The sequence below is a fragment of the Sapajus apella genome, unplaced genomic scaffold, assembly GCF_009761245.1.
Source record: "Sapajus apella isolate SASKATOON/1434 unplaced genomic scaffold, GSC_monkey_1.0 scaffold40, whole genome shotgun sequence".
Lineage (NCBI taxonomy): Eukaryota > Metazoa > Chordata > Mammalia > Primates > Cebidae > Sapajus > Sapajus apella.
In genome coordinates, this window is record NW_022436980.1 from 1,447,175 (window position 1) to 1,473,336 (window position 26,162).

At 40.3% G+C, this 26,162-nt stretch overlaps 2 protein-coding genes across 8 annotated transcripts in view; one reads left to right on the forward strand and one right to left on the reverse strand.

Moving 5' to 3' along the window:
- Positions 1-18,586, forward strand: part of GSK3B (glycogen synthase kinase 3 beta) — a 228,474-nt gene extending 209,888 nt beyond the window's left edge. For 3 of the 5 annotated variants that reach the window (XM_032298954.1, XM_032298956.1, XM_032298958.1), the window contains 2 exons: positions 2,944-3,042; positions 12,997-18,586. In XM_032298954.1, coding sequence (XP_032154845.1) covers positions 2,944-3,042; positions 12,997-13,064 — 167 coding nt within the window. In that variant the 3' untranslated portion in view covers positions 13,065-18,586. Of the gene's footprint in view, positions 1-2,943; positions 3,043-3,289; positions 3,339-12,957 lie in introns of all 5 variants that reach the window. The other 2 variants (XM_032298957.1, XM_032298955.1) reach the window with 2 other exon arrangements.
- A 1,975-nt stretch (positions 18,587-20,561) lies between these two features.
- Positions 20,562-26,162, reverse strand: part of NR1I2 (nuclear receptor subfamily 1 group I member 2) — a 31,985-nt gene continuing 26,384 nt past the window's right edge. For all 3 annotated transcript variants that reach the window (XM_032298959.1, XM_032298960.1, XM_032298961.1), the window contains 4 exons: positions 24,177-24,319; positions 23,860-23,976; positions 23,468-23,573; positions 20,562-22,236 (listed from right to left, as the gene is read on the reverse strand). In XM_032298959.1, the coding sequence (XP_032154850.1) occupies positions 22,092-22,236; positions 23,468-23,573; positions 23,860-23,976; positions 24,177-24,319 (511 nt within the window). In that variant the 3' untranslated portion in view covers positions 20,562-22,091. The remainder of the gene's footprint in view (positions 22,237-23,467; positions 23,574-23,859; positions 23,977-24,176; positions 24,320-26,162) is intronic.

A 26,162-nucleotide genomic window follows, 5' to 3' on the forward strand; every position in this document is an offset into this window, starting at 1 on the left:
ATTCCATTTGTCTATTTGTCTTTTGTTTATTGCTTTTGGTGTTTAGTCATGAATTCTTGGCCATGCCTGTGTCCTGAATGGTATTGCCTAGGTTTTCTTCTAGGGTTTTTATGGTTTCAGGTCTGACGGTTTAAATCTTTAATCCATCCTGAGTTAATTTTTATATAAGGTATAAGGAAGGGGGCCAGTTTTAGTCTTCTGCATATGGCTAGCCAGGTTTCCCAACACCATTTATTAAATAGGGAATCCTTTTCCCATTGCTTGTTTTTGTCAGGTTTGTCAAAGATCAGATGGTTGTAGATTCATGGTATTATTTCTGAGGCCTCTGTTCTGTTCCATTGGTCTACATATCTGTTTTTTTACCAGTATCATGCTGTTTTGGTTACTGTAGCCTTGTAGTATAGTTTGAAGTCAGGTAGCGTGATACCTCCAGCTTTGTTCTTTTTGTTTAGGATTGTCTTGGCTATACGGGCTCTTTTTTGGTTCCATATGAAATTTAAAGTAGTTTTTTCTAATCCTGTGAAGAAAGTCAATGGTAGCTTGAGAGGAATCGCATTGAATCTATAAATTACTTTCAGCAGTATGGCCATTTTCATGATATTGATTCTTTCTATCCATGAGCATGGAATGTTTTTCCATTTGTTTGTGTCCTCTCTTATTTCTTTTAGCAGTGGTATGTAGTTCTCCTTGAAGAGATCCTTCACATCCCTTGTAAGTTGCATTCCTAGGTATTTTATTCTCTTTTTAGCAATTGTGAGTGGGAGTTTTCTCATGATTTGGCTGTTTGTCTGTTTTGAGTGTATAGGAATGCTTGTGATTTTTACACACTGATTTTGTATCCTGAGACTTTACTGAAGTTTATCAGCTTAAGGAGGTTTTGAGCTGAGACGATGGAGTTTTCTAAATACATAATCATGTCATCTGCAAAGAGAGATAATTTGACTTCTTCTCTTTCTATTTGAATACCTTTATTTCTTTCTCTTGCCTGATTGCCCTGGCCAGAAATTCCAATACTATGTTGAACAGGAGTGGCAAGAGAGGTCATCCTCGTCTTGTGTCAGTTTTCAAAGGGAATGCTTCCAGCGTTTGCCCATTGAGTATGATGTTGGCTGTGGGTTTGTCATCAGTAGCTCTTATTATTTTGAGATATGTGCCATCGGTACCTAGTTTATTGAGTGTTTTTAGCATGAAGGGGTGTTGAATTTTATCAGAGCTTTTTTTCTGCATCTGTTGAGATAATCATATGGTTTTTGTCATTGGTTCTGTTTATGTGATGGATTACATTTATTTGTTTGCATATGTTGAACCATACCTTGCATCCCAGGGATGAAGCCAACTTGATTGCAGTGGATAAGCTTTTTAATATGCTGCTGGATTCTGTTTACCAGAATTTTATTGAGGATTTTCGCATTGATGTTCATTATGGAAATTGGCCAGAAATTTTCTTTTTATGTTGTGTCTCTGCCAGGTTTTGGTATCAGGTTGATGCTGGCGTCATAAAATGAGTTAGGGAGGAGCCCCTCTTTTTCTGTTGTTTGGAATAGTTTCAGAAGTAATGGTACCAGCTCCTCTCTGTACAACTGGCAGAATTCGTTATGAATTGGTCTGGTCCTGGGCTTTTTTGGTTGGTAGGCTATTAATTACTGCCTCAATTTCAGAACTTGTTACTGGTTTGTTCAGGGATTTGACTTCCTGGTTTAGTCTTGGGAGGGTATATGTATTCAGGAATTTATCCATTTCTTCTAGATTTTCTGGTTTATTCGCATAGAGGTGTTCATATTCTCTGATGGTAGTTTGTATTTCTGTGGGATCAGTGGTGATCTCCTCTTTATCATTTTTTATTGTGTCTATTTGATTCTTCTCTCTTTTCTTCTTTATTAGTCTGGCCTAGTGGTCTATTTTGTTAATTTTTTTTTTAAAACAATTCCTGAATTTATTGATTTTTTTTAAGGGTTTTTCATGTCTCTTTCTCCTTCAGTTATGCTCTGATCTTAGTTATTTCTTGTCTTCTGCCAGCTTTTGAAGTTGTTTGCTCTTGCTTCTCTAGTTCTTTTAATTGTAATGTTAGGATGTCAATTTTAGGTATTTCCTGCTTTCTCCTCTGGGCATTTAATGCTATAAATCTCCCTCTAACCACTGCTTTAGCTGTGTCCCAGAGATTCTGGTACATTGTATCTTTGTTCTCATTGGTTTCAAATAACTTATTTATTTCTGCCTTAATTTTGTTACTCAGTAGTCATTCAGGAGCAGGCTGTTTGGTTTTCCATGTAGTTGTGCAGTTTTGAGTGAGTTTTTAAATTCTGAGTTCTAATTTGATTGCACTGTGGTCTGAGAGACTGTTCATTATGATTTCCATTCTTTTGCATTTGCTGAGGAGTGTTTTACTTTCAATTATGTGGTCAATTTTAGAATAAGTGCTGTGTGATGCTGAGGAGAATGTATATTCTGTGGATTTAGGGTGGAGAGTTCTGTAGATGTCTAAAAGGTCCATTTGCTCCAGATCGGAATTCCAGTCCTGGTTATCCTTGTTAATTTTCTGTCTTGTTGATCTAATATTGACAGTGAGGTGTTAAAAAGTCTCTCACTATTATTGTGTGGGAGTCTAAGTCTCTTTGTAGGTCTCTAAAAACTTGCTTTATGAATCTGTGTGCTCCTGTATTGGGTGCATCTAGCTCTTCTTGTTGCATTAATCCCCTAAAGAATTTTTGTATTTTTAGTTGAGACGGGGTTTCCTCCATGTTTGCCAGTCTGGTCTCAAACTCGTGACCACAGGTGATTCACCTGCCTCAACCTCCCAAAGTGCTGGGATTACAGGTGTGAGCCACCATGCCTGGCCTAAACTGGTAGTTTAATGCAGAATTTTATTTTTACTGTTACCAATGAAATAGTTTTGCATACAAAGTTAAGAGTGGACTCTAACATTTGTGTCTTAACCTTCTATAGAACTGTCAAGTAATCCACCTCTGGCTACCATCCTTATTCCTCCTCATGCTCGAATTCAAGCAGCTGCTTCAACCCCCACAAATGCCACAGCAGCCTCAGGTAAGAACACTCTAAATCTCTTCTGTAAAAACATACTGTTTTTCAAAAAGACATGATTACCTTTCATTTCATTTGATGAGTATGAACATTTAATACCTTTTACAAATCAAAACAGCACAGCCAGATGAGTAAACGTGAATAAAATTTTTTGCTTTATTTCCAAAAAGCATAAAACAAAAGAACTCGGCAGGTACCTTATATATAAGATATAAATATCTTCTGATGATGTTAAATTCTGTCATCTTAGCAGGAGGATCATTTAAAGCCAGGAGTTGAAGACCAGCCTAGACAACATAGTGAGTCCCCATCTAAAAAATAAAAATAAATTAAAAAAATTTTTAAGTTATGCTTTTCATATAATTTCAATAGGAAATCAAATCAAATGAGATGTTTATAGCAGAAAACATATAAATATATTGTTATTGAAAATAATTTACTTTTGTTTTATCCCCTTGAACATAAATTACGTAGCATACGGGAGAGGCAAATTTTCAAGAATTATAAAATATAAATTGGTACAATCTTTTTAATCATTTGAGAAGGCTAAAACTGCAATGCAAATATGTTTAACCAGATTTAGATCAGCATCAGAATGTAACAAGACTCTTATATACAAAAAAAAAAAAAAAAAAACCATTCACGGGTTAGAGCTAGGGTGTACTGCTAGGCCCAAAGCCAGGTGGGACCTGATTTAGTGAGAATCAGTGTCCTTGCACGTTTTCTGAAAATATACAACCCTTAAGAGTGAAGTAAAGTTCTTCCAAAGCATAATGGCTGAATGCTTTTTAAAATGATAGGTAGCACACAATTAGGGGCTCAGAATTTGGTACCTTTTTTTTCCCCCTTCTCCAAAAAGCTAATGGCAGGAGCTGACTCCATTTTCTTTAAAGTCTTAAACTGAAACTGAGTTGGATTAGATCCATTTTTGCCTAAGGGCATTTATGCTGCAGAAGATAAAATCATTAATTACTAGTTCTTATCATTAAACAGTAAGGTCAAAATCCATATCCCATTGTTTGATATGGTATTGTGTCTGTCTAATCTTAATCTTTTAAAATGTTGCTAATAAAGATTTAAAAAACATTTCATTCTAGTTCGTGTCCTACATTCTCCAGTAAAAGCCTGGAAAGAAAAGTTTCTTTTCTTATTTCAAGTTTATCAGCACATGCTACCTTGAAAAAGTCATTTGAACTTTATTAGTTGTATTAGTGTCTTATTCATTTTTACAGATTGAGTGTACTGAAATCAGTTTTAAATTTTTTAAATTAAAATTTGTAATGTAAAAAGGTTTTCTTTTTAAATATGACCTATTTAGAATCAAGATAGAATTGCTTTGAGCCATTAACAAATTTAATACTGGCCCAGATTGCATTAATTGTTCAAAACATGAAAAAGGTCCTAACCCTGAACTAACACATTTACTTGTTGAGCTCATTTCCAGAGTTTTACTAGAATGTCTTTACGCTGTATGTAAAAATGACAATTTGGGATTGGTAGATTGTGAGCAGTTTAAAGTAGCTTTCTTACAAACTAGTTAATGATTGTGACTCATGTTTTTGGGCAAATTTTCTGCTTAGTAGGAGCCTAGTATAACCTGATTTTCATGTTGTTTTGATGCAGGTTACAGCAAACCAAAAAAAAAAAAAAAATGTATATTGTTATGGCTATAGAAATCAGACTTCAACATAAAAATCAAAACTGGCATTGGACTTTGAGAGTTTACTCTGAAGTTGAATTGGGGTATGGGGAAGTTAATAGAAGAATAGTAAGCTGAGATCAGAGCTAAAATTAGTTTCTAGAAATGCATGCCTTGAGTACCTTAATAGTTACCAAAGAGGATATTTAGGTATTGGTCTGAGCTAAAGTAAATAAAAGAGTGTTACAATTCTGTTAAAATTTCCCATTGTTCATTAGATTAAAAGCATACTCATGGCTTAGAAAAAACAGTGTTTGTGACCCGACTGTTTAAGAAAGGTTTCTCCTTTAGGGCCTCAGATTTGGTACTGAAAGAGACATAGTAAATGAACTTATCATTATTCTAACAATGTGAGTTTCATATAGATACTTTTTAAAAAGTTCCCTTGAGAGTAACCCAAAGGCATAACACCACAGTATAAACAGTTTTCAATGGGGGCATAGTAGTGAAGGCTCAAGTACAGTATGTCACCAAACATACCGCAGGAAATGCTGGTCTAGACCAAGTGATTGACTGGTTGGCCTTCAGACTGCCTATAGTTAAAGATTTATGTGTATTTTAAAGAATTTGTCAATGTGAGTTACATTCTTTTGTAAGACCTTAAAATGTAGTGTCTGTTTGTCTTAGATTTGGTTTCCTTATCCAGAAGCAGTAATAATAAATATCCACTATATAGAGTTGTAAGAAGTAAGATATAAAGTATTCAGAGTGCTTATTAGCGATTTGCCTGCCCATACAGTAGGCTCTCAGTGAAAGGAACCTGCTGTTGCTATTTTTATTACTGTTATTGCAAAGTTAAGGACACATCAGACATGTTTTTTAAAGCTATGTGAAGAGCAGGATTGACATCCATCCTGTTATGACAAAAGAATCTATGACCTGTCTCTCCTGGATAAATGGACATGCATCTCTCCACACAGAGTGAGGGACCGCTAAGCTACAGAAATAGCCAAAGCTTTCCTCACAGAGCATTTCAGGATCTGCTCCAGAGTGCAAAAAAATAAACTGTTAAGCTATAAGCTCCAGAAATAAATATCTGAACCTGGAAATATTTCAAATTTTAAATTTGCAAAGAATTTCGAATCACCCACCTAAGTAAGCCACATTACCCCATAGTAATATACCCCAACATACCCTGGGGGAGAATTAGTTAGAATGTGAACCCCTCAGTAAACTAGTTGTCATACTTTATTTCAGTCAGTGTAATGGGGCACACAACATCAAAATCTTAATGGCTCACCCAGCCCAACTAGGCCTACAAAACGCTACATCCCCTATTATAGAAGAACTAATTACTTTTCATGATCATGCCCTCATAATTATTTTCCTAATTAGCTCCCTAGTCCTATACATTATTTCCCTCATACTTAGAACAAAACTAACCCATACCAGCACCATAAACACTCAAGAAATTGAAATAATCTGAACTATCCTACCCACCATTATTCTTATTATAATTGCCCTCCCATCCCTACATGTCTTATACATAACAGACAAAATTAATAAACCCTACTTAACCCTTAAAGCAGTTGGTCACCAATGATATGGAAGCTTACGAATACTCAGACTATGAAGACTTGGCCTTTGATTCTTATATCATACCAACATATTTTCTTGAGCCCGGCGAATTTCAACTTCTTGAAGTAGATAACTGAACAGCCTTGCCAATAGAAGCAGATATCCGTATTAATTTCATCAGAAGACGTCTTACTGTCATGAGCTGTCCCATCACTAGGCGTTAAAACAGATGCAATCCCTGGACGTTTAAATCAAGCTGTCCTAGTCTCTATATGACCAGGTGTATTTTATGGGCAATGCTCAGAAATTTGCGGGTCAAATCATAGCTTTATACCCATCGTTCTAGAGTTCCTATACTTCAAAGACTTTGAAGTCTGATTCATATTTTAGAGGTGGAGCCACTTTTGGTTATGGTAGTCATATCAACAAGAAGCAAAATAATACTTTCCTATTTTCAGTAGCCTGAGAATTTGCCTCCAAATCATCTAAAAATGATCTTATATCACTAAAATACAAAGTCAAAAGAGGAGCATAACTGAATTATCATCTGATCTGTTAAAATGCCATTTCTGTTGTTGCTCAGCATCATTGCAATTCAGGTTCTGTCAAGTGTATTTATGTCTAGAGCAAGATTGTCAGAATATAGAGATTCCTAGATAAACTGCCTAGGACACTTTGTATGTTGCTTATAGCTGGCTTAAACAAGAATGGGGTTTTCTGACATTTGTGTAGACCTGGGAACAAGGCTCAGTCCTAAAGTATGTGGGATAAAAGCAAAAAAAAAGCAGAGTGACAAAGATGCCATCAACTATGATTATACTGACTATATTATGGTGAAATAAGCTTTGGATTTTAGTCAGTTACTGTTGTTAGCCAAAGCTGTTAAATGGCTTTCAGATATTTAAGTCTTAACTAAATTTTAAATACATTATAGGTGGAAATCTAATTCTCTATATTGCTGCTTCTGAAAAAGCAAAATAAAATAGACATTTTCATACCCAGATTGTGGTCTAAAATCATATCGTGCTTATTCTGGGAATATATAATTGCTCTCTGTCATCACCAACAAACTTTGACTAGTACAATAAAATATCACAATACTTTCTTACCTTATTGGAAAATGGTAAAGATGGTGCATCTTTACCATTTTAGGTACACTGTCCTCTAACTTAACAGGAACTATTTTTGCAGATGTTTCAACTTTCCTTTTGCTGCGTTCTGCAACTGCATGTGAATTGACAGAAACTTTGGGGAAAGTAGTATAAAACAAGAGCTGTCAGAATTCAGACATTTTAGTTCAGTAATTCCACTGTAGGGATTTTAACTTCAGGATAAATCTATTGGAAAGAAAAAGGCGACCATGTACAGAGAGAGAAATCACATAATATATATAATAACAAATTATATAATAAAGAAATTATATATTAGTATATATCAAAAGGAGAGCCATTGTAACCTGAATGGTCAACAGTAGGGAATTGTTTTAATACATTGTGGAATCCCCATTTTTATATAGCCTTAAAAATTTTCATGAAGCTTATGGACATTCATGGAAATACTCATTCTAATTTATGTAGAGAAAAATTTAAAATTTCATGAACCTTGTTGGTTACTATTGCCAAAATGTGTATTTTCATGTGGTTAGGGACTAGACAGAAATATTTAAAAATGTAAACTCTTGTGCTAAATTAGTGGGTATGGATGTTGATTTTTATTCCCCTAAAAAACATATTATAAGTTGTTTTTAAAATACTTTAGTATCTGGAGACATTATTGTTAATCATGGCTCTGCTTGACATGAGAATCCCTTGAAAATTATACATACTACTCTCAACTCCTAAAGTATAATTTCTTTGTGGGTTTGTGTTTTTGCTGTTGTTGTTGTTGTTTTTGTTTTTAAGATAGAGTCTTACTCTGTTGCCCAGGTTGGAGTACAGGTGCGTGATCTCGGCTCCTTGCAACGTCCAGCTCCTGGGTTCAAGTGATTTTCATGCCTCAGCCTCCCAAGTAGCTGGGATAACAGGCGTGCGCCACCATACTCGGCTTATTTTTTGTATTTTTAGTAGAAACGGGGGTTTCACTGCATTGGCCAGGCTGGTCTCAAACTCCTGGCCTCAAGTGATCTGCCCACCTTCGCCTCCCAAAGTGCTGGGATTACAGGCATGAGCCACTGCGCCTGGCCCAAATATATGTGTTTTTAGAGGTCATTTTTACCTTCTCATCTGTTGAACAATTGCTCTATGCCAGATACTGTGCTAAGTACTTCATAGGCCTAATTTCATAGGTAGATGGTATTACTACCATTTTACCAATGAGTAAATGAGACATAGATTAAATATTGTGTTCCAAAATCACACAGCTATTAAATTGTACAGGTAGGCTTCATACTCAATAAATGTTTATAGAGTTGGTTTAGTTTTAAGAAAGATATATCAGTGTGAAGTTCAGAAGAGCATTTCTAGTTGAAAACAGGAGACTGTGGAGCTGGTTAATGATCCACAGTCGGATCATTTATAATGAAAATGATCTTAGCCTCTCTTTTAAACCGTAATGCCATTTAGCCTCACTTTTACCAGTGCATACGTAAAGGAAGGGAATGTAAGGAGAAGTAAAATTAACTGCTGTTTTTATGGAGTCACTATTTAAATGAGAAGAAAAGGTACAGAAATTACACTAAACTTTATCCAATGACAATTTATCAGAATTTCAAATGAATAAACACTTTTAATAGAAAGTGTATTAATTCAGATTCCATTGTGTAAAATAAATATACAGAATGATGGTGGAAACAAAATAAGCATGCACCAAGATTTGTGTCTTACGTCTAAAAGGGTAATCATCTGTGTTGTCTTGTTTCCTGATTGTTCTTGAATTAGTTTCTTCCTATCCACCAAGAGGTCAGCTCTTTCTACTTTACCTGGCCAAGGGATCAATCCATTTGCTGTTTAACCATCTTTAAGATGGGATTGTAGAGATTATGAAATATAACTTTATTCAGTTAGTAAGCTGGGTGGTCTGTTGAACCTACTATTGAGTACTGAATGTATAGAACTTTGCCTTTCTTTGTTTTACTTTTCCCCTCTCTGTACTTTCTCTTCTTCTGAAAAAGAAAACTCTGTTCTTCTTAGCAAGGACATGCATGATTTGATTTTAAGTGGAGCTCATTGCAACAGGCGAATGTTTTTTTGTTGAATGTCTATAGGACTGTGACTTTTGATATCAAGGATATTTATAATCAAAATAATTAGCTGTTAAAATTATGCTCATCAAGCCAGGCATGGTGGCTCATGCCTATAATTCCAGCACTTTGGGAGGCCAAGGTGGGTAGATCACAAAGTCAGGAGTTCAAGACCAGCCTAGCTTAGATGGTGAAACCCCATCTCTACTAAAAATACAAAAATTAGGCCAGGTGAGGTGGCTCACACCTGTAATCCCAGCACTTTGGGAAGCTGAGGCAGGCAGAATACCTCAGGTTGGGAGTTCGAGACTAGCCTGACCAACATGGAGAAACCCCATCTCTACTAAAAATACAAAATTAACCAGGCTTGGTGGCACATGCCTGTAATCCCAGCTGCTCAGAAGGCTGAGGAAGGTGAATCACTTCAGGAGGGAGAATCACTTGAACCCGGGAGATGGAGGTTGTGATGAGTTGAGATCAGGCCGTTGCACTCCAGCCTGGGCAACAAGAGCGAAACTCCCTCTCAGAAAAAAAAAAAAAAAAAAAAAAAAAAAAGTATCCTCATCAAGTGATTTGAAAATAAGGCAAGTGAAAAATATGAGATCATTACAGATCTGAGGATCATAGATGTCTATCAAATTTTATTGTTCAGAAAGTGAATTTATTTCTGGTTTTATGCTCACTTAAAAGGCTTGTGCTTTTTACTGTGATAATGCACGCAGTATTGAATTTATCCAGGAAAAAAGAAAATGGTTTTGGCAATGTCACAAGCTGACAGGCTGTAGCCAGTGAAAGGACACCTGCACATTGGTACCAAATAGGATTTTCCTAAAGAGTAAATTAACATAAATGGGCTGGTGGCCATGTAGATGAGGTAAAACTGAAGTCAGCCCTGACTGATGTCATCCAGTGTAGTTAACGGCTGCCATGTTCAGAGCTGGTCACCGTGTTGGCATAGGTGCTGATGTAGTGGTCAAACAGATAGATAAATTTCTAATGATAAATCCCTCTCTTAAGTCCTGGGGAAGATCAGAAAGATAGTTCTACTTGTTATCTCCCCATACTGAAAATGAGAGGGAAATGCTGTTTGATAATGGTCATGCATATGTTCTGAGTGTCATCAAAGCATGTGACATGCTGCAATAAGCATGGATTTCTGGTGTTCCAGGTTTCTCTGGAATTTTTTTTTTTTTTAATGCAGCCTGTGCCTGAATCATGAAAATGAACATTTTACCTGAGAAAGGCTTGGAGGAATCTGTGGTCTAGATAGGAATTATTGATACACAGAATGTGAATGATCATTGAGGGTAAAACTTCCTTTAAACAAGACATATCTAAGGAAGGTCGGGAGTCATGAATGAAGTATTAATTCCTCAGTGATTATTACAAAAGGTGGTCAACCAGGCTTTGGAGAGTAGGTTCTATGTCACATACCCTTTCTTGCCAACTGTACATTTGCCATGCCAATAAATTAATATGACTCCATGCCATGGGCTATATGTACCTAATGTGTAGATTCTGATGCTGTAGTGTCTTCAGTTGTGTACGTGACAACAAGATTAGAAGCAGTAGCTGTTTTGAAGGAAGTTAAATGAATTAAACATAATCATTCACATTAAGAGATATTCATATTCCTTCCCCAAAAGCTTTTTTAAATAAATGTATATAAGGGCAGATTATCTTGGGAGCATGATAATTGGGAAAATTGGGAAGTTAGGAAGTATAATTTTTATAGAGTGGCTTTGGAAATGATAAACTGAACAGCTAATCCTTACATAGAGTTCCCTGTGTGTCCTTGGGTCTTTTATGTCTCCCTCTAAATCAGAAATTCAAAGTAAAGGACCAAATATTGCATTCAACCATGACATTGGTTACTCATCATAGCACATGGTAGAGCTGTAAATCTCTTCAGTTCTAGAGAGACAAAAACTTGAGTCTACCTTTTGGTGTCACCAACCTTGATGACATTGTGGCTTCTGGAGAGATGGCTTTTCAAAGTTGCCCATCCCAGTCAAGCCATCTCTCTTGCTCAGGGCTTAGTATGAAATCTTCGGGAGAAAATTTGGCCAGCAGTACCTTCCCAGTCATTGAGTGAGATGACAAGGATGCAACTTGATAGTCACTAGAACAGCAGTCTATTAAGCCAATTTGGACACAGATGCCCATTTTAATGTTAATGGATGCTGTGAAATAATAATAGACCTTAAAAAGGGGGAAAGAGACAATGGTAGTTGTAGAGCTGTATGTATTTTTAAAAGACTAGGGCACAGTAAGCTCTTAAGCTCTAAGTCAAGATTTACTGCAAGATGCTTTACTTTTTAAAATTTTTAATTTTTGTGGGCACATAGTAGGTTATATATTTATGGGTTACATGAGATATTTTGATAGAGACATGCAATATGTGATAATCGTATCAGGGTAAATGGGGCATCCATCACCTCAAGCATTTATCCTTTTTCTTACAAACAATCCAGTCACACTTTTAGTTATTTTAAAATGTACAATTAATTTTTTTTTTTTACTGTAGTCACCCTGTTTTGCTAGCAAATACTAGGCCTCATTCGTTATTTCTTTTTTTTTTTTGTACTCATTAACCATCCCCACTTCCCCCACTCCCACTACCCTTCCAAGCCTCTGGTAACCATCTTCTACTCTCTGTCTCCAAGAGTTCAATTGTTTTAATAAAATTTAAAACAATAAGTTCCCACAAGTGAAAATATGCAAAGTTTGTCTTTCTCTGTCTGGCTTATTTCACTTCACAGAATGACTTCCAGTTCCATCTATGTTGTTGCAAATGGCAGAATCTCATTCTTTTTCTTTTTTCTTTTCTTGAGACAGGGTCTCACTGTGTCACCCAGGTGATCTTGGCTCACTGCAGCCTCAATCTCTCTGACTCAAGCAGTCTTCCCACTCAGCCTCCCATCATTCTCTTATGGCTAAATATTACTCCATTGTGTATATATACCACATTTTCTTTTATCTGTTCAACTGTTAATACAGGATGCTTTATTGAATTGACTAAGTGAATTGGCACTGCAGTAGCTTTTTTTTTTTTGCTGGTTGTCTGTCTTCCATCTCTATGAATAATGACGAGGGCCCGTTCTGCCTGTCAACACTGACCCAGCAAAAATGCTTTCATTTCTTCCACCCATTTACTCACTTAAGCAGATGGTATATTGTAACATGGTTCAGAATTTTTAGCAAATTTTTCCAGCTATGCACTGTTCATTTATTTTCAAGTGAGCTAGACTCCAGCTGAGTATTCATATATTGCTGCTCCCAGTTGTAGCAAGAGCTTTGACTGAAATGGTCTCTGTCTCCCAGAGACCATTGTAACTTACTCAAAGACACTGTCTTCCCTGTACCAGGACCATGCTGAGGCATGAACTTAAATCCAGTAAGAGAGAAATTCAGATTTCATAGCGTCAGCCGTATTTAAAACAACATTCCAGATAACAGCTTCGAAGGCCATACAGCTCACAGCCTGCAGTTGAAACAATGTACTTGTTCTTTTTTGTTATAGCATTGCTCATGCTCTCTCTCGGGACTTTTTGACTTGCAGATGCTAATACTGGAGACCGTGGACAGACCAATAATGCTGCTTCTGCATCAGCTTCCAACTCCACCTGAACAGTCCCGAGCAGCTAGCTGCACAGGAAAAACCACCAGTTACTTGAGTGTCACTCAGCAACACTGGTCACGTTTGGAAAGAATATTAAAAAGAGAAAAAAAAAACCTGTTCATTTTAGTGTTCAATTTTTTTTTATTATTGTTGTTCTTATTTAACCTTGTAAAATATCTATAAATACAAACCAGTTTCATTGTATTCTCACTTTGAGGGAGATCCAGGGGGTGGGAGGGGTTATGGGGAGGGGGAAAGCGGAGCACTAGAACACACAATCTCTCTCCCACGACAATCTTTTTTTATTAAAAGTCTGCTGTTGTATACTTTAAAAACAGGACTCCTGCCTCATGCCCCTTCCACAAAAGAAAACCTTGTTCTGTGCTGATGGGTTTGTTTTTTTGAACTTTGTTTTCTTTTAAAGTCTAGTGCGAGACTTTGGTATAGTGCACAGCTTGAAATTGGTTGGGAGCTTAGCAGGTATGACTCAACAGGGACTTAAATGTCACTTGTAAAATTAATCCATATCTTTGCGTGTTTATAGACTTGCCTTTGGCATGTTGGTGGCAGGTGTGGCAGACAAAAAAAAAAAAGGTGTATCATTTGTAATCCAGGGAGGTCAATAAAGTTTGGAACTCTACAGGGAAGATTCGTAGTAGATTTGTTAAGGTTTTGCTTTGCTCTCAGTCAGTGCTAGTGATGTAGAGGCTTGTACAGGAGGCTGCCAGAGGGGAAGCAGCAAGACTCAGGCACGCGTGCTCTGCAGGTGGCTTTTTGTTTACCTGACCAAAGTTCTTTGCAAATCTTAGCACAGTTTCAAACTAGTGACCTGGGAGGAGATGGAAGGGGTGTTGAGCAGGCCGAGCTAGCTGCTGAGGTCAAAGGCTGATGAGCCCAGAAGAAGGGAACAGGCCAGGGATACATCTCACCACTGTGAATAAGTTTGTCCAGATTTTTTTCTAAAGTTACTTCCCTTGGAAAGATACACTTGAGAAGACATTGTAGTTAAATAATGTGAATTGTAACAGTCGCCTACTGGTTTATTTTTCATATTTTTTAATTGAAAATCGAGCTTGCAGATATAGCCACATTCTACACATAGTTCTAATTTTAAATCCAAATCTAGAATCTGTATTTAATTTGTTTTTTAACCTCATGCTTTTTACATTTATTTATTGATGCATGTCAGATGGTAGGAATTTGAAAACTACACATCAAAATGATAAACAGTCACTTATACCTGCTGACTTTATAGGAAAGCTGATTATATAAATGTGTGTATATATGTTATATATACATATATTCAATACTGCCTTTTTTTTTGTCTACAGTATCAAAATTGACTGGTTGAAGCATGAGAAGAATGTTTCCCCCACACCCAGTTAAGAGTTTTTGTGTCTGTTTTCTTTGTGTATCAGTGAATGGTGTAAGAATCAGTCTCTCTTTTTGAAGAAAAAGCAATATTCCTTGGAAAGCAAGGAGGATTGAAGGATTATGTTTGCCGTGAGAAAATAGATTTTCCTGACTAGTTTGTTTTATACTTTTAAGGTTGGCATCTATGTGGGCCTTATATACTCTAAAATGAACTTTAGTCACCTTGGTGCTTATGGGCCATTACTTGACCTATGAATCTTTAAGGCACAATCAGTTGTACTCTACATTTAAAGATCACTTGAGTGATGGCCGCCTTTCTCTCCTACCCGCTCCTTCCCCACATGCCTTCCAAGGTTAGCTGGTAACTGTAGGGCTGCAGAGCTGAGCCCTTGGTCGTGTGTAACTTCCCCTAACCCTCCTCATTGCTACCTTAGGTCATATTAGGGGTCTCATCCTCCAGAGGGTTCGGAAGTGGAGTCTGTTAGCAGCCCTCCCGCAGGCCCTCGCACCCTGTCCTGCTCCTTAACCGTGTGTGTGACTCTCCAAGAGAGTTGTCCTGCCTGCTGAAGTGAACCAGTACCCAGAAAGACAACTGTGAGCCATCTTGGTTTTCACTCGCTGTTTAGCTGAGGTCTTGGGCCACTAAAGGGGTTTCACAAACCTCTGGATATATCAGAGTTCATGAGAAAGGAAACATGCTCAGTCAAACCAAATCAAACAAATTGAATTTTATGTTTTATAAAGTGCTTCTGAAAACTAATTAAAATTAGAAAGAAGTCTGAAATCAAAGTATTTGGCAGCATAATTCCTTAAAGGTAATGGCTTTGATAGACCATTTTCAGACAGAATTTATAAAGAATCTGAAAAGGCAGGTCTGTGATAGAGAAATGGATCTGCATTCAGATGCAACTGCCCAGCAAGCGTTTGAATACAGACACTGCTCTGGACATGGTAGACTTGCCAGAGTCCATAAAAATCTGTTCTTATTTTAGGAAACAGTTTGCCCCCCACAACTGGGGTAAAAGAAGAGAGAAAAGTCACACTTTTCTCTCATTTCATTGTGTGCGTGCGTGTGTGTGCGCAGGTGTGCGTGTGTATGTGTGCATGTGTATATGTGTGTGTGGGCTGAGATGTGTGATTTTTCTTTCTCAAGGATCATGGTGGGATCACAGAACTCTTTTATACAAGTGAGATCCAGGTCTCTGAATATCTTTTTGTATATAATAATAATAAAAAGCTCCTCACCAAATTCAAGCTTGTACATTATATTTTCTTTCTATGTTTTTAAATTTAAGTTTTATTGTTTTGTATGTAAATATGTGGACCCAGGAACTGTTATTAATGAGCAAAAAGTTACTGTTCAGGGCAGTGATTCTGTTTAATAATCAGACAAAATGTAGACGAGCTTTTTAAAGCCATATAGTTTTAACTCTGTACAGTAGGTACCGGCCTGTATTATTGTAACAATAACTCTAGCAATGTATAGTGTATCTATATAGTTTGGAGTGCCTTCGCTTCCATGTGTGTGTTTTTTTTTTTAATTTGTTCTTTTTAAAATTTTAATTGGTTTCCTTTATCCATGTTTCCCTGTGCGCCCCATTTCCCTTTGAAATAAAAACTCTCATAACAGTATCTTCGCCCCTTCCAAAGTTAAGTTTCAGTGATACCATACTCAGGAGCGGGAAGAGGAAACCATATTCATTATCTCATTTTGTTCAAGTCCTGCCTTTGTTTTGGTTCTGAACGTCTGTTTCCTCCTCAGTAGCAGTGACTGGTTTCATTTCATACTTAGTCCATTCAGGGACTTAGTGTAGTGCCAGGGAGCCCTAGAGCTGGAGGATATCGAATAGATTAGATTTTGCTCGTCTCTTCCACAAGCCCTAACTGTGGGTCTTAAAAACAGCAGATTCTGGGAGCCTTCCATGCTCTCTCCTCTTCTATCTACTTCCCTCCCAAATGAGAGAATGAGAGAGAATTGGTTTTTTTATAAGTAGAAGTTTCTTAATAGTATCAGGTTTTGATACATCAGTGGTCTAAACGCTATAGTGCAATTACTAGCAGTTAACTGCATGGCGTGCCACCGTGCCAGTAGAGGACTGTTGTTTTAACAAGGGAACTCCTAGCCCATTTCCTCCCTCCCACCATCTCTACTCTTGTTTAATGAAATGTTATTTTCTTTTTTAAAAAATCAGTTTTATTCTTACTGTGTGCCCAACCCGAAGGCCTTCTTTGAAAGAAAAATGAGTGTTTTGCCTCAAAGTACTCCATATAAGAGGTATTGAATAAAAGAAAAAACTTTACCAAACCAAAGGTTACTATTTTTGAAACATCGTGTGTTCATTCCAGCAAGGCAGAAGACTGCACCTTCTTTCCAATGACATGCTGTGTCATTTTTTTAAAGTCCTCTTAAGTTTTAGACACATACTTTTGGTTTATGTTTTAACAAAGTGTACCTAACCAGTCATCTTGTCTGCACCAATGCAAAGGTTTCTGAGAGGACTATTATATTCTCTATCCCTGTGGATATAAAGACACTGGCATTTCATCTGTTTTTCCCTTTCCTTTTTAAAGGATTTAACTTTGGAATCTTCCAAAGGAAGTTTGGCCAATGCCAGATCCCCAGGAGTTTGTGGGGGTGGGGGTGGGAGTGGTTCTTTCTTCTCAATCAAAATTGTGTCTCATTCCTACTGTTCATGTTAGTGACCATCTAATCACAGAGCCAAACACTCTTCTCCCCTGTATAGAAAAGTATGCTTTACAATAAAATCTGTCTTTTCTGGTAGAAACCTGAGCCACCGAAAATAAGAGACGACTAGAAGCACAGTAGAGTCCCAGACTGAGATCTACCTTTGAGAGGCTTTGAAAGTAATCCCTGGGGTTTGGATTATTTTCACAAGGTTTATGCCATCTTATTCAAGTTTGTTGCTCCGTTTTGCACCTCCGCAATAAAAGCAAAATGACAACCAGTACATAAGGGGTTACCTTGACAAAGTAGACTTCCTTGTGTTAATTTTAAAGTTTTTTTTCCTTACTATATCTGTCTACAGGCAGATACAGATAGATGAATGAAATCTGCTTGCCTGTAAAATTTGCATTTATAAATGTGTTGCCGATGGATCACTTGGGCCTGTACACATACCAATTAGCGTGACCACTTCCATCTTAAAAACAAACCTAAAAAACAATATTATATATATATATATATATATATATATATATATATATATATATATATAAAGGACTGTGGGTTGTATACAAACTATTGCAAACACTTGTGCAAATCTGTCTTGATATAAAGGAAAAGCAAAATCTGTATAACATTATTACTACTTGAATGCCTCTGTGACTGATTTTTTTTCATTTTAAATATAAACTTTTTTGTGAAAAGTATGCTCAATGTTTTTTTTCCCTTTCCCCATTCCCTTGTAAATACATTTTGTTCTATGTGACTTGGTTTGGAAATAGTTAACTGGTACTGTAATTTGCATTAAATAAAAAGTAGGTTAGCCTGGAAATGAAATTAAAATTCACAAGTGTGTGGTCTTTATTTCAGTACCCAATTCTCTGTCTTCACCCTACCTATTTTGCCACTGCAATATGTAGTCACATCACCATTTCCGTTCCTCTAACTAGGGAAACATGAATCTTTGTTATAAAAAACAAGATATGAATACCACTTCTTGTTCTTTCCAATGATTTTATTCCATTGTGTAGCCCCAAAAGGTGCAGCCTCCATCTTGGAAACCTTTGGATTTGATGTAGAGGAAGCTTTGCAGACACTGCTTAGGAAAGAAAGAAAACAACTCTGAAAGGGACAAATTTTAAATGTGTATAAGCTGCTGTCTTTGATTACTGTGTTCATGATTTGGTGTGGCTGTATTTTCTTTTAACTTTCATCCTATTAATAATGGTCTTTGGGGGTCTCTGTAAAATATATGGACACCACGAACAGTGGGGCTGTACCTCCCACGTAACCAACATATGTTGTGTTTGAGTCTGCTCATTTCCAATACTGGATGATGTATGTAAACATGTCTCTTAGTGCAAAATGAAACAACATTTTTTTTTAGGGCTGGCTTAATCTGTCAGGCCTAATCTAAAGGCTAGATTTAAGGTCATGTGACTGCTGCTTCAATAAAAACAAATTTATATTCGATAATGTGTGGTTCTCTCATTTACTGTGGTGGTGGGGTTGGCTAATTCCACTAACATTTGTAAAACAGTTAAACACATTTGTGAGTAGGGGCAGCAGGGAGGATTGGATTAGCCAAAACAGAAGATGTTGCTTGTGAAATGGGCCACCTGCTGGCACTGAAGTACATTTGTTTAGGATTTGCTGCTATCTTGTATAGGTTCTGGGATTGAGTTAAACATTGTGTTAAGTGTCATGCAAGATCCTTTTAATTTAAAATCCGAAATGACTGCCCTTTTAGTTTCTAAGTCTTTCCAAAAAGACTAGACAGTCCTTCGGGATCATATTTCAGGAGAGCAGTGATGGTAGATGTCATTTTTTTGTTTTGTTTTGTTTCTATTTGTTCGCTTGTTTTGTTTTTGATACGAGTCTTGCCCACTGCAACCTCTACCTCCCGGGTTCAAGTGATTCTCCTGCCTCGGCTTCCCTGGTAGCTGAGACTACAGGCATGCACCACCACACTGAGTTAATTTTTGCAATTTTAGTAGAGACAGGATTTCACCATGTTGGCCAGGCTGGTCTCCAACTCCTGACCTCAAGTGATCTGCCCACTTCAGCCTCCCAAAGTGCTGGGATTACAGGCATGAGCCACCATGCCTAGCCACTGGATGTCATTTTGAAATGTGTTCTAGGAAGGTAGTGAGGAGAGGAGAGATCAGGTTTTAGATCAATGTCACTGAGAAGTTCGTGAAAGGAAGTGAACAAAAGTGTTGGGGTGGTCACTCATTTCTCAAGTGTAGGAATATTTCACTCATCAGCACCATCAGATTTAGGAGAGCTGAAGGACATAAAGGGAAAGCTACCAGGAAAAAACAAGCTGCCATGGAAGATGACATAATGAGGCCCACAAGTTAGGAGTCAGGAGTTGGAAGGGATGGAATCATATGTATGTTTCTCTTCACATCCTCTTTCTCCAGAAGGGAGTGGCCACTCTGGCCCTTCCCACAGATTTGTTGTCGATGTCAAGACTTAGACAGTTCTGGGCCAGTTAGAGAGAGTCTGTTGAGTGGCCCTTACTAATGAGGGGGCAGACGGTATGCAGTAGCTTGCTTAGGTCTTTTGCCCTGAGTTTGGAGACTGACTCCATCCTTTCCTCACTGAGCCAGAAAAAAAAAAAGTGATCACAGGATACCTAGAAACTGATGCTTAATTCTGCTTACTCAAAAGTTCAGGAACAGGAGTAAAGAAGGCACGGAAATGTTGGAGTAGGAAAGTTAAAATCTGGCTCCCAGTCCCATAAACTTGTGATCCACAAAACTACTGAAAGGAAGTACCCTATGTGAGCTCTTTGGTGCATCTAACATTGACTCTTTACTCTTGAAAGACACTTGTTTTTATAACCTATAAGTATTAAATTTATCTATAAATTACATGTACATATCAATTCAGTGTTTGGGGAACTGCCCTGGAGTTTTTAAATCAATACTGGAGTTGGAAATTTGCCCTCTATTCCATCCTAACTTCACCTTACCCTCTCCTACAGCTAGCAACAGTTTCAGACTCTTGAACAAATAGCACTCAAATCATTTCAATAGGGAAGGGGAGATGCATATGATTTATGAAGAGAGTGGAATCAAATCTATGTTTCCAAATTAGAAATTTGTATTTCTAATTATAAATGGGTTCATAATTAAGCAAAATTCCTGGGAGCAAAGATTGTATTCATTGAGTTTGGAAACAGAAGCTCTTTTTTCCCTCAGTATCTTTTCTAAAAGTAAGTGCTCCCTATATCTACTTAATGCAGAAAAGTCCAGTAAATTCAGAGGGATGACAGAATATGTTTACTTGTTTTGATCTATATTACTGATGATATACCATGTTCTCAAAGTTTGGCCTCCTTCTTGTAAAATGGCAAAAGCTAAGTAATTATCTGTTCTTTAAAATTCAGTGACCATGAAGTTTCATTTGAATGAAATATTAAACATTTAAAATTAATTCTGTTCCTATATTTTTAATTATGGTATGCACATGTTAAACTTTTATACAAAACAATCATTTTATGAGTGAGCCAAGTTAAATAATTCATGTTTATGTTCTTACCCCAGGGTCTTTAGATTTATAAAGGACAATAATAAAATAAGTAGTAAAAATACATATGCACGTATGTATTTATTTGTATTTCCCCACCCCCACATTATTTTCCCCAGAAAAGAAGGCCAAAAAAGTTTACCTCTCTAGCCTAAAGTTCATTATTTAATTTCTCTTGCCTTAATTTGACATTAAACCCAGGACCACATTTGCCAAAACTAGTTCTTAAGTGTGGAATGCCTTATATAAAGTATAATTTGTGAAAATGCAAAAAAAAAAAAAATTACTCAAAGTGGCTATAAATAAGGCAGGCACTTTCATACCCTTTAGCTTGGAGAATAGATGTGTACATAGAAATATAAGGTGCATGCAAATTATTCTTCTCAGGTATGTTTGACTGTCAGCGTAACCTTGTCACAGAGCATACCCAGCATTCCAGCCCCAGGAACAAACCCAGGCCCCATTAGATGGGGAACAGACCTACCTACACCAAATCACACATCCGCACCCACAGCCAAAGTTTGTGCCCTTACTCCCACAAACTCCTGTCCTCGGGAACCTTACTTGGGTTCCCGGTATCTGTCATCACAGCTCAGCATCCACAAGGAAATTCCTTGTACTGCTTTTGTCATTTATCATTTTTCCTTTTGATCCAAGTTATTTGTGTTTCTGTTTGGTTTTTTTTTTTGTTTGTTTTTTTTTAACTATAAACTCTGTGAGCTCAGGATCTATATCTGAGTCAACATTGTATACCCCACAGCAGGCTACCTATTGTTGGTGCTTAATAATGTGTTCAAATGGTTGCAGAGATACAGAATGATGTGGCCAGAATGAGGTCATGCCAAGCTTTTGGCATTTGGTGCAGGTCTTCTGGCTTCTCTTCTCTCTAGAGGACTCCCACAGATACTCATGCACCTGCCAATGAGCACAGGCCTGGAGCCCGCCAAGCAGCTCAGAAGAGGAGGCTGGGATTGGGAATGAGTGGGAAGTGGGAGACAGGACGATTGGAGGTAGCAATGAAAAGACTCAAGAAGCGAACAAACGTGGGTATGTGGTCATAGACCCCAGATGGCCCAGCCCTGGCCGCCCCTTCCACACCTTGACACTTTAGTGGGATCTGAGGGATTTCTCCCAGACCACAGGGCCTTTTAGAAGAAAAGGGCAGCCTTGCCTCTCTGACGGTCGTGACCTACAGGCCAGTGCACTCTCCACATAAGGGTCTATGGCTTCACTCCCTACAGACTGAACTAGGGTTGGGGGGGTTATCCATGTCCTTTCTGAGGAATGATAGCCAGCTGTCATAGCAGGAGTTCCCTGGGGAGGCAGGCTCAGCAGGGCATTGTCAGCTCTCAGCAGTGTCCATCTGTCTTGGCCCAGGAGTGGCAGCTCAGAGGGCCCTGGGTCTGGCTGCCCCTCGGAAGCGACACCCAAGGGCAGCCGCTCAGCTGTCTGTGATGCTGAACAACTCCTGCATGAGGGGCGTAGCAAAGGGGTGTATGTCCTGGATGCGCAGCAGCCGCTGGGTGTGCTGGGCATTGATGCTGCGGAGCTCGGTGAGCATGGCCATGATCTTCAGGAACAGGAACCTGCGTGCCAGCCGGATAAAAGTTTGGAGGTGCAGCCCACCCTTTCCCTGACCCACAAGCCTCAGGGCTGCCCTGAGGCTGCACAAACATAATCTCTGGACATTTCAGGTCAGCCAAGAGACAAGGCTTTGCTGAATTACCTAAGCTTCTCTTTCAGCCTGCGGATGAGAAAGGCAGAACGGCCTTCCCGGTACTGTCCTCACTCCCACCCCATCCATGGGAGTTGTGTCTTTTATTTTTTTCTTTAAAGAGACAGGATCTTGTTCTGTCGCCCAGGCTAGTGTATAGTGGCATGATCATGGCTCACTACAGTGTCAAACTCCTGGACTCAAGAGACCTCCAGCTTCAGTCTCCTGGGTAGCTAGGACTAGAGCACATGCCACCATGCTAATTGTTTTAAATTGTTCTAGAGTTGGGGTCTGGCTATGTTACCCAGGCTGGTCTTGAACTCCTGGCCCCAAGCAATCCTCCTGTCTTGACCTCCCAACGTGCTGAGATTATAGATGTGAGCCACAACACCCAGCCACAGCAGTTGTGTCTTTGTACACAGAGACCTCCTTGGGAAAATCCGGATATTGCAGCTACCAGTGTGGAGGTTTGGGGATGTCACTGCCTTCATTAATGTCCAGAGGCCAGGACTGGGCAGAGTCATTGTGGAGGTTAGGGGCTGCAGGCTGGAATCCCTTTCTGAAACTTGCTTTGAAGCTAGTGTCTGAGATGTACCATATGCCTCAGCATTCCCATGATGGAAAAGAAAGCTGGCACTTTCAGCCCCCTGCCTCCATGCAAAGAAGTGTTGAGCAAATAAAGACATGGCCACTCCCAGCATCCCAGGACACCATGCCAGAAAGAAAGCTGTACAGGCCAAATAAGGATTTCAGTTTATAAGTCCACACTGTAATACTCAGTGTTGCCCTTAACCCTTCATGGCCTTGGGCTCAGTACAATCCAAGTTTGTCTCTGGGTCTGTGGGCATCAGTCTGGGCTCTAGGTGACAGGAGCTACTGAGGATCAGTGAAGGTGCGGAAGCCCCTCTCTGGGCCATGTCCCCTTGTTTGCTTGTGTTTCTCCTGGGAAGTGGTTAGGTAGTGCTCAAAAGTGTGAGCTTTGGACCTGGTCTGGCTGGGTCCACCTTCAGATGCCACCCTCTGGTTGTGAAGCCTTGGGCAATGTCCCGAACCTCGGCTCCCTCACACCACCCTCACGGGTCCCTGACCCCTGCTGTGCTCACCTGTGGGCAGGCTGGGGCCGATTGCATTCAATGTAGGCCTTCAGGGTAATGGCAAATTGTTCCTGCAGCTGGTCCACCACATGGTGCTGCACCACACCTGGGCGGTCTGGAGGGGAGGGGAGGGGAGGGGAGGGAGATGTGGTGCAAAGACGAGCTCACTCCAGCCCAGAGCCAGGCATTGCTCACCAACCACCTTCCAGAGCTGGAGTCCCCCAGGCAGGAAAGTAAGGGAAGACCAGGGCTCGGCATCACCCGCTGACCCCAGGAGAAACCAGCAAGAGCCCCCATCCTGGCTGTGCAGTGAGTAAGAAGCAAGGTCGTGGACTGGGACCTTCCCTGGGGAGGGCAAATGAGGCTGGGGGGATGTCAGCCACCCTGGGGGAAGCCTTCACCTGGGGAGAAGAGGGAGATGGCCTGCATCAGCACATACTCCTCCTCATGCAGCTGCAGCTTCTTCAGCATGTAGTGGAATTTCAGCATGGGCTCCAGTAGAAGTTGCTGGAAGCCACCTGTGGGTGGTAACAGGGTGGAGGGCAGCTTCACAGCAAGCTGACCAAGAGCCAGTCATCCCCCACCAAGCTCATATTTTCTACCACTCCATCTTCCTGCCCTGCCATCCCAGAACCTGCATGTCCTGGCACAGCTCCCTTTCTCCCACAAGGGTGGAGTTTCCCTTCCTCTGCCAGGGCAGGCAGGCTCTCTCAGGCACCTGCAGTGTCTTCCAAGCAGTAGGACAGCCGGCCACACTCCCAGGTCCCAGTCTCTGCGTTGAACACCGTGTTGAATCTCAGTTGGCACAGCTCAAAAGTGGCCCCCTTCAGCAGGGAGATCTGGTCCTCAATGGGCAAGTCCCTGGCAGCAAGGATGGGGAGGGGAGGACAGCTCCCTGGGAGGCGGCCCACAGGCCAGCACCAGCAGCCGTCCCATAATCCAGAAGTTGGGGGCGAGAGGAAGAGGGAGGATGCTCCTTTCCCTGAGGATGACTGTGGCTGTTGTCTCATCTCTCCCCTCACAACCCAGCAGCGACAGCTCTGCCCCCAAGTATCCTCTCCTCCCTGCTACCTCAGGGGACTCTACCTCCCACCAAGCTTGGCATCTAGGTCCCTTATAGCCTGGCCCCACCTCCTTCAACTCCTACACAACCCCTGACCTACTTTGCTTTGGCTTCTGGTCCCTGGACTGTTCCTTTCTGCCTCAGTTTCCCCCCCTTGGAATGACTGCCCCTTTAGTAAATCCTGCTGGCCCCTCAGGCCAAGCTGTCTTTGATTCTCCTAGAAGTCTTTCCAGAGCGCAATCTCCCCTTCTGGCCTGAGCTCCAGCAGTGGGGATGTTTGCTTCCTTTTGTCTGTGTTGGGCTTAATATGCACACACTTATTTCTACTGTTTCCTGCAGCCCAGATGCCTGCCGCCCCACTCCTAGCGCCAGAGCACAGGCCTACCCATGGAGGTGACTTAATAGGCCTCTAAGACTATGGTTACATGGATACCCCTCTGGTCCTGCAGACACCACTTTCTCCCAACCTGGGAGGGGCCCCCACCTCCCCTTACAAGAAGGAGGCTTGGCAGCCCAGGAGGGAGGCTGCTTATGCTAGGTTTTGAGGAAACACTACCTCTGGCCTTGGCCTCCTTGGGAACTCAGGCCCTGGGCTCCTGGTGCCCATCCTTCTTATAGATCCTTAACACTGAGCTACAAATGCCATGTAATTGATCTTATTCTTCTCTGCCTCCCCATTGCCTGGCTTAGGACGTGGCGTCGAGCTGGCTTTGGTACTTCCAAATCTGCCCTCCACCACTGATTAGCTGTGACCTTGTACAAGTTCCTTATCCTTGGGGAACCTGTTTCTATCTGAGAATGAAGATGTCCGTGACACCTCAGGTCACTGTGATCAACACTGGTGGCCATGAGAAATGGCAAGTGGGGAGCCCTGGTGTTAAATTGTCAGTCATTGGATTTCACCAAGGATCTTCCAATGTCCACATTTATAAGTAGGCTTCTCTTCCTGCCCCATTTAAGCTAATTTTTTTCCACCATCTGAACCCCATTCCAAACCAGCTGCTGGCATCACCCCATTAAATAAGTCATGCATAGCTCCTACAGGGCCGGAGAAGAACCTCTGGGCTCCTAGACTACAATCTACCCTCAACCTGCTACAGAAACCAGGAGCTCCTGGCAGGGGTTTCAGCCTGGCTTGACCAGGCTTGGCAAGGGCAAGGTGGCCTACCCAAGAACAGATACACCTGGCACCATTCCTAACACTAACAGCGTGCAGACATATTCAGGGGCTGTGGTTCCCTCCACCCCAGGAAGTTCCCGTGTCTCCCACTAACCCCAGCTGCCCCGTGGTTGTTGCCTCCACCTTTAGCTCTGGTGAGACCTGACCCTTTGGGCTCTGAGGACCACCCACCCTCTCCATGGCCTTCACAGCCTTGTCTTGTCTATTTCTCTCATTCTTTGCTCTAAAACTGCTGACATGTGGTTCCTGAAACTTTCAGGGAGAGTAGGAAAGGGAATGATCATCTGAATGCCCACTGTGTGCCAGGTGCTCTTCAGATGTGTTCTCATTCCACAGAACGGCCCTGCAGGGGAGGCATTGTTAGCTTCCATGGAGCAGGTGAAGAGGCAGAGACGCTGGCAGGCCCACAGCCACAAAGCTAATCAGCCATGCAGCGAGGGCTCTACTTCCCAGCAGCACTG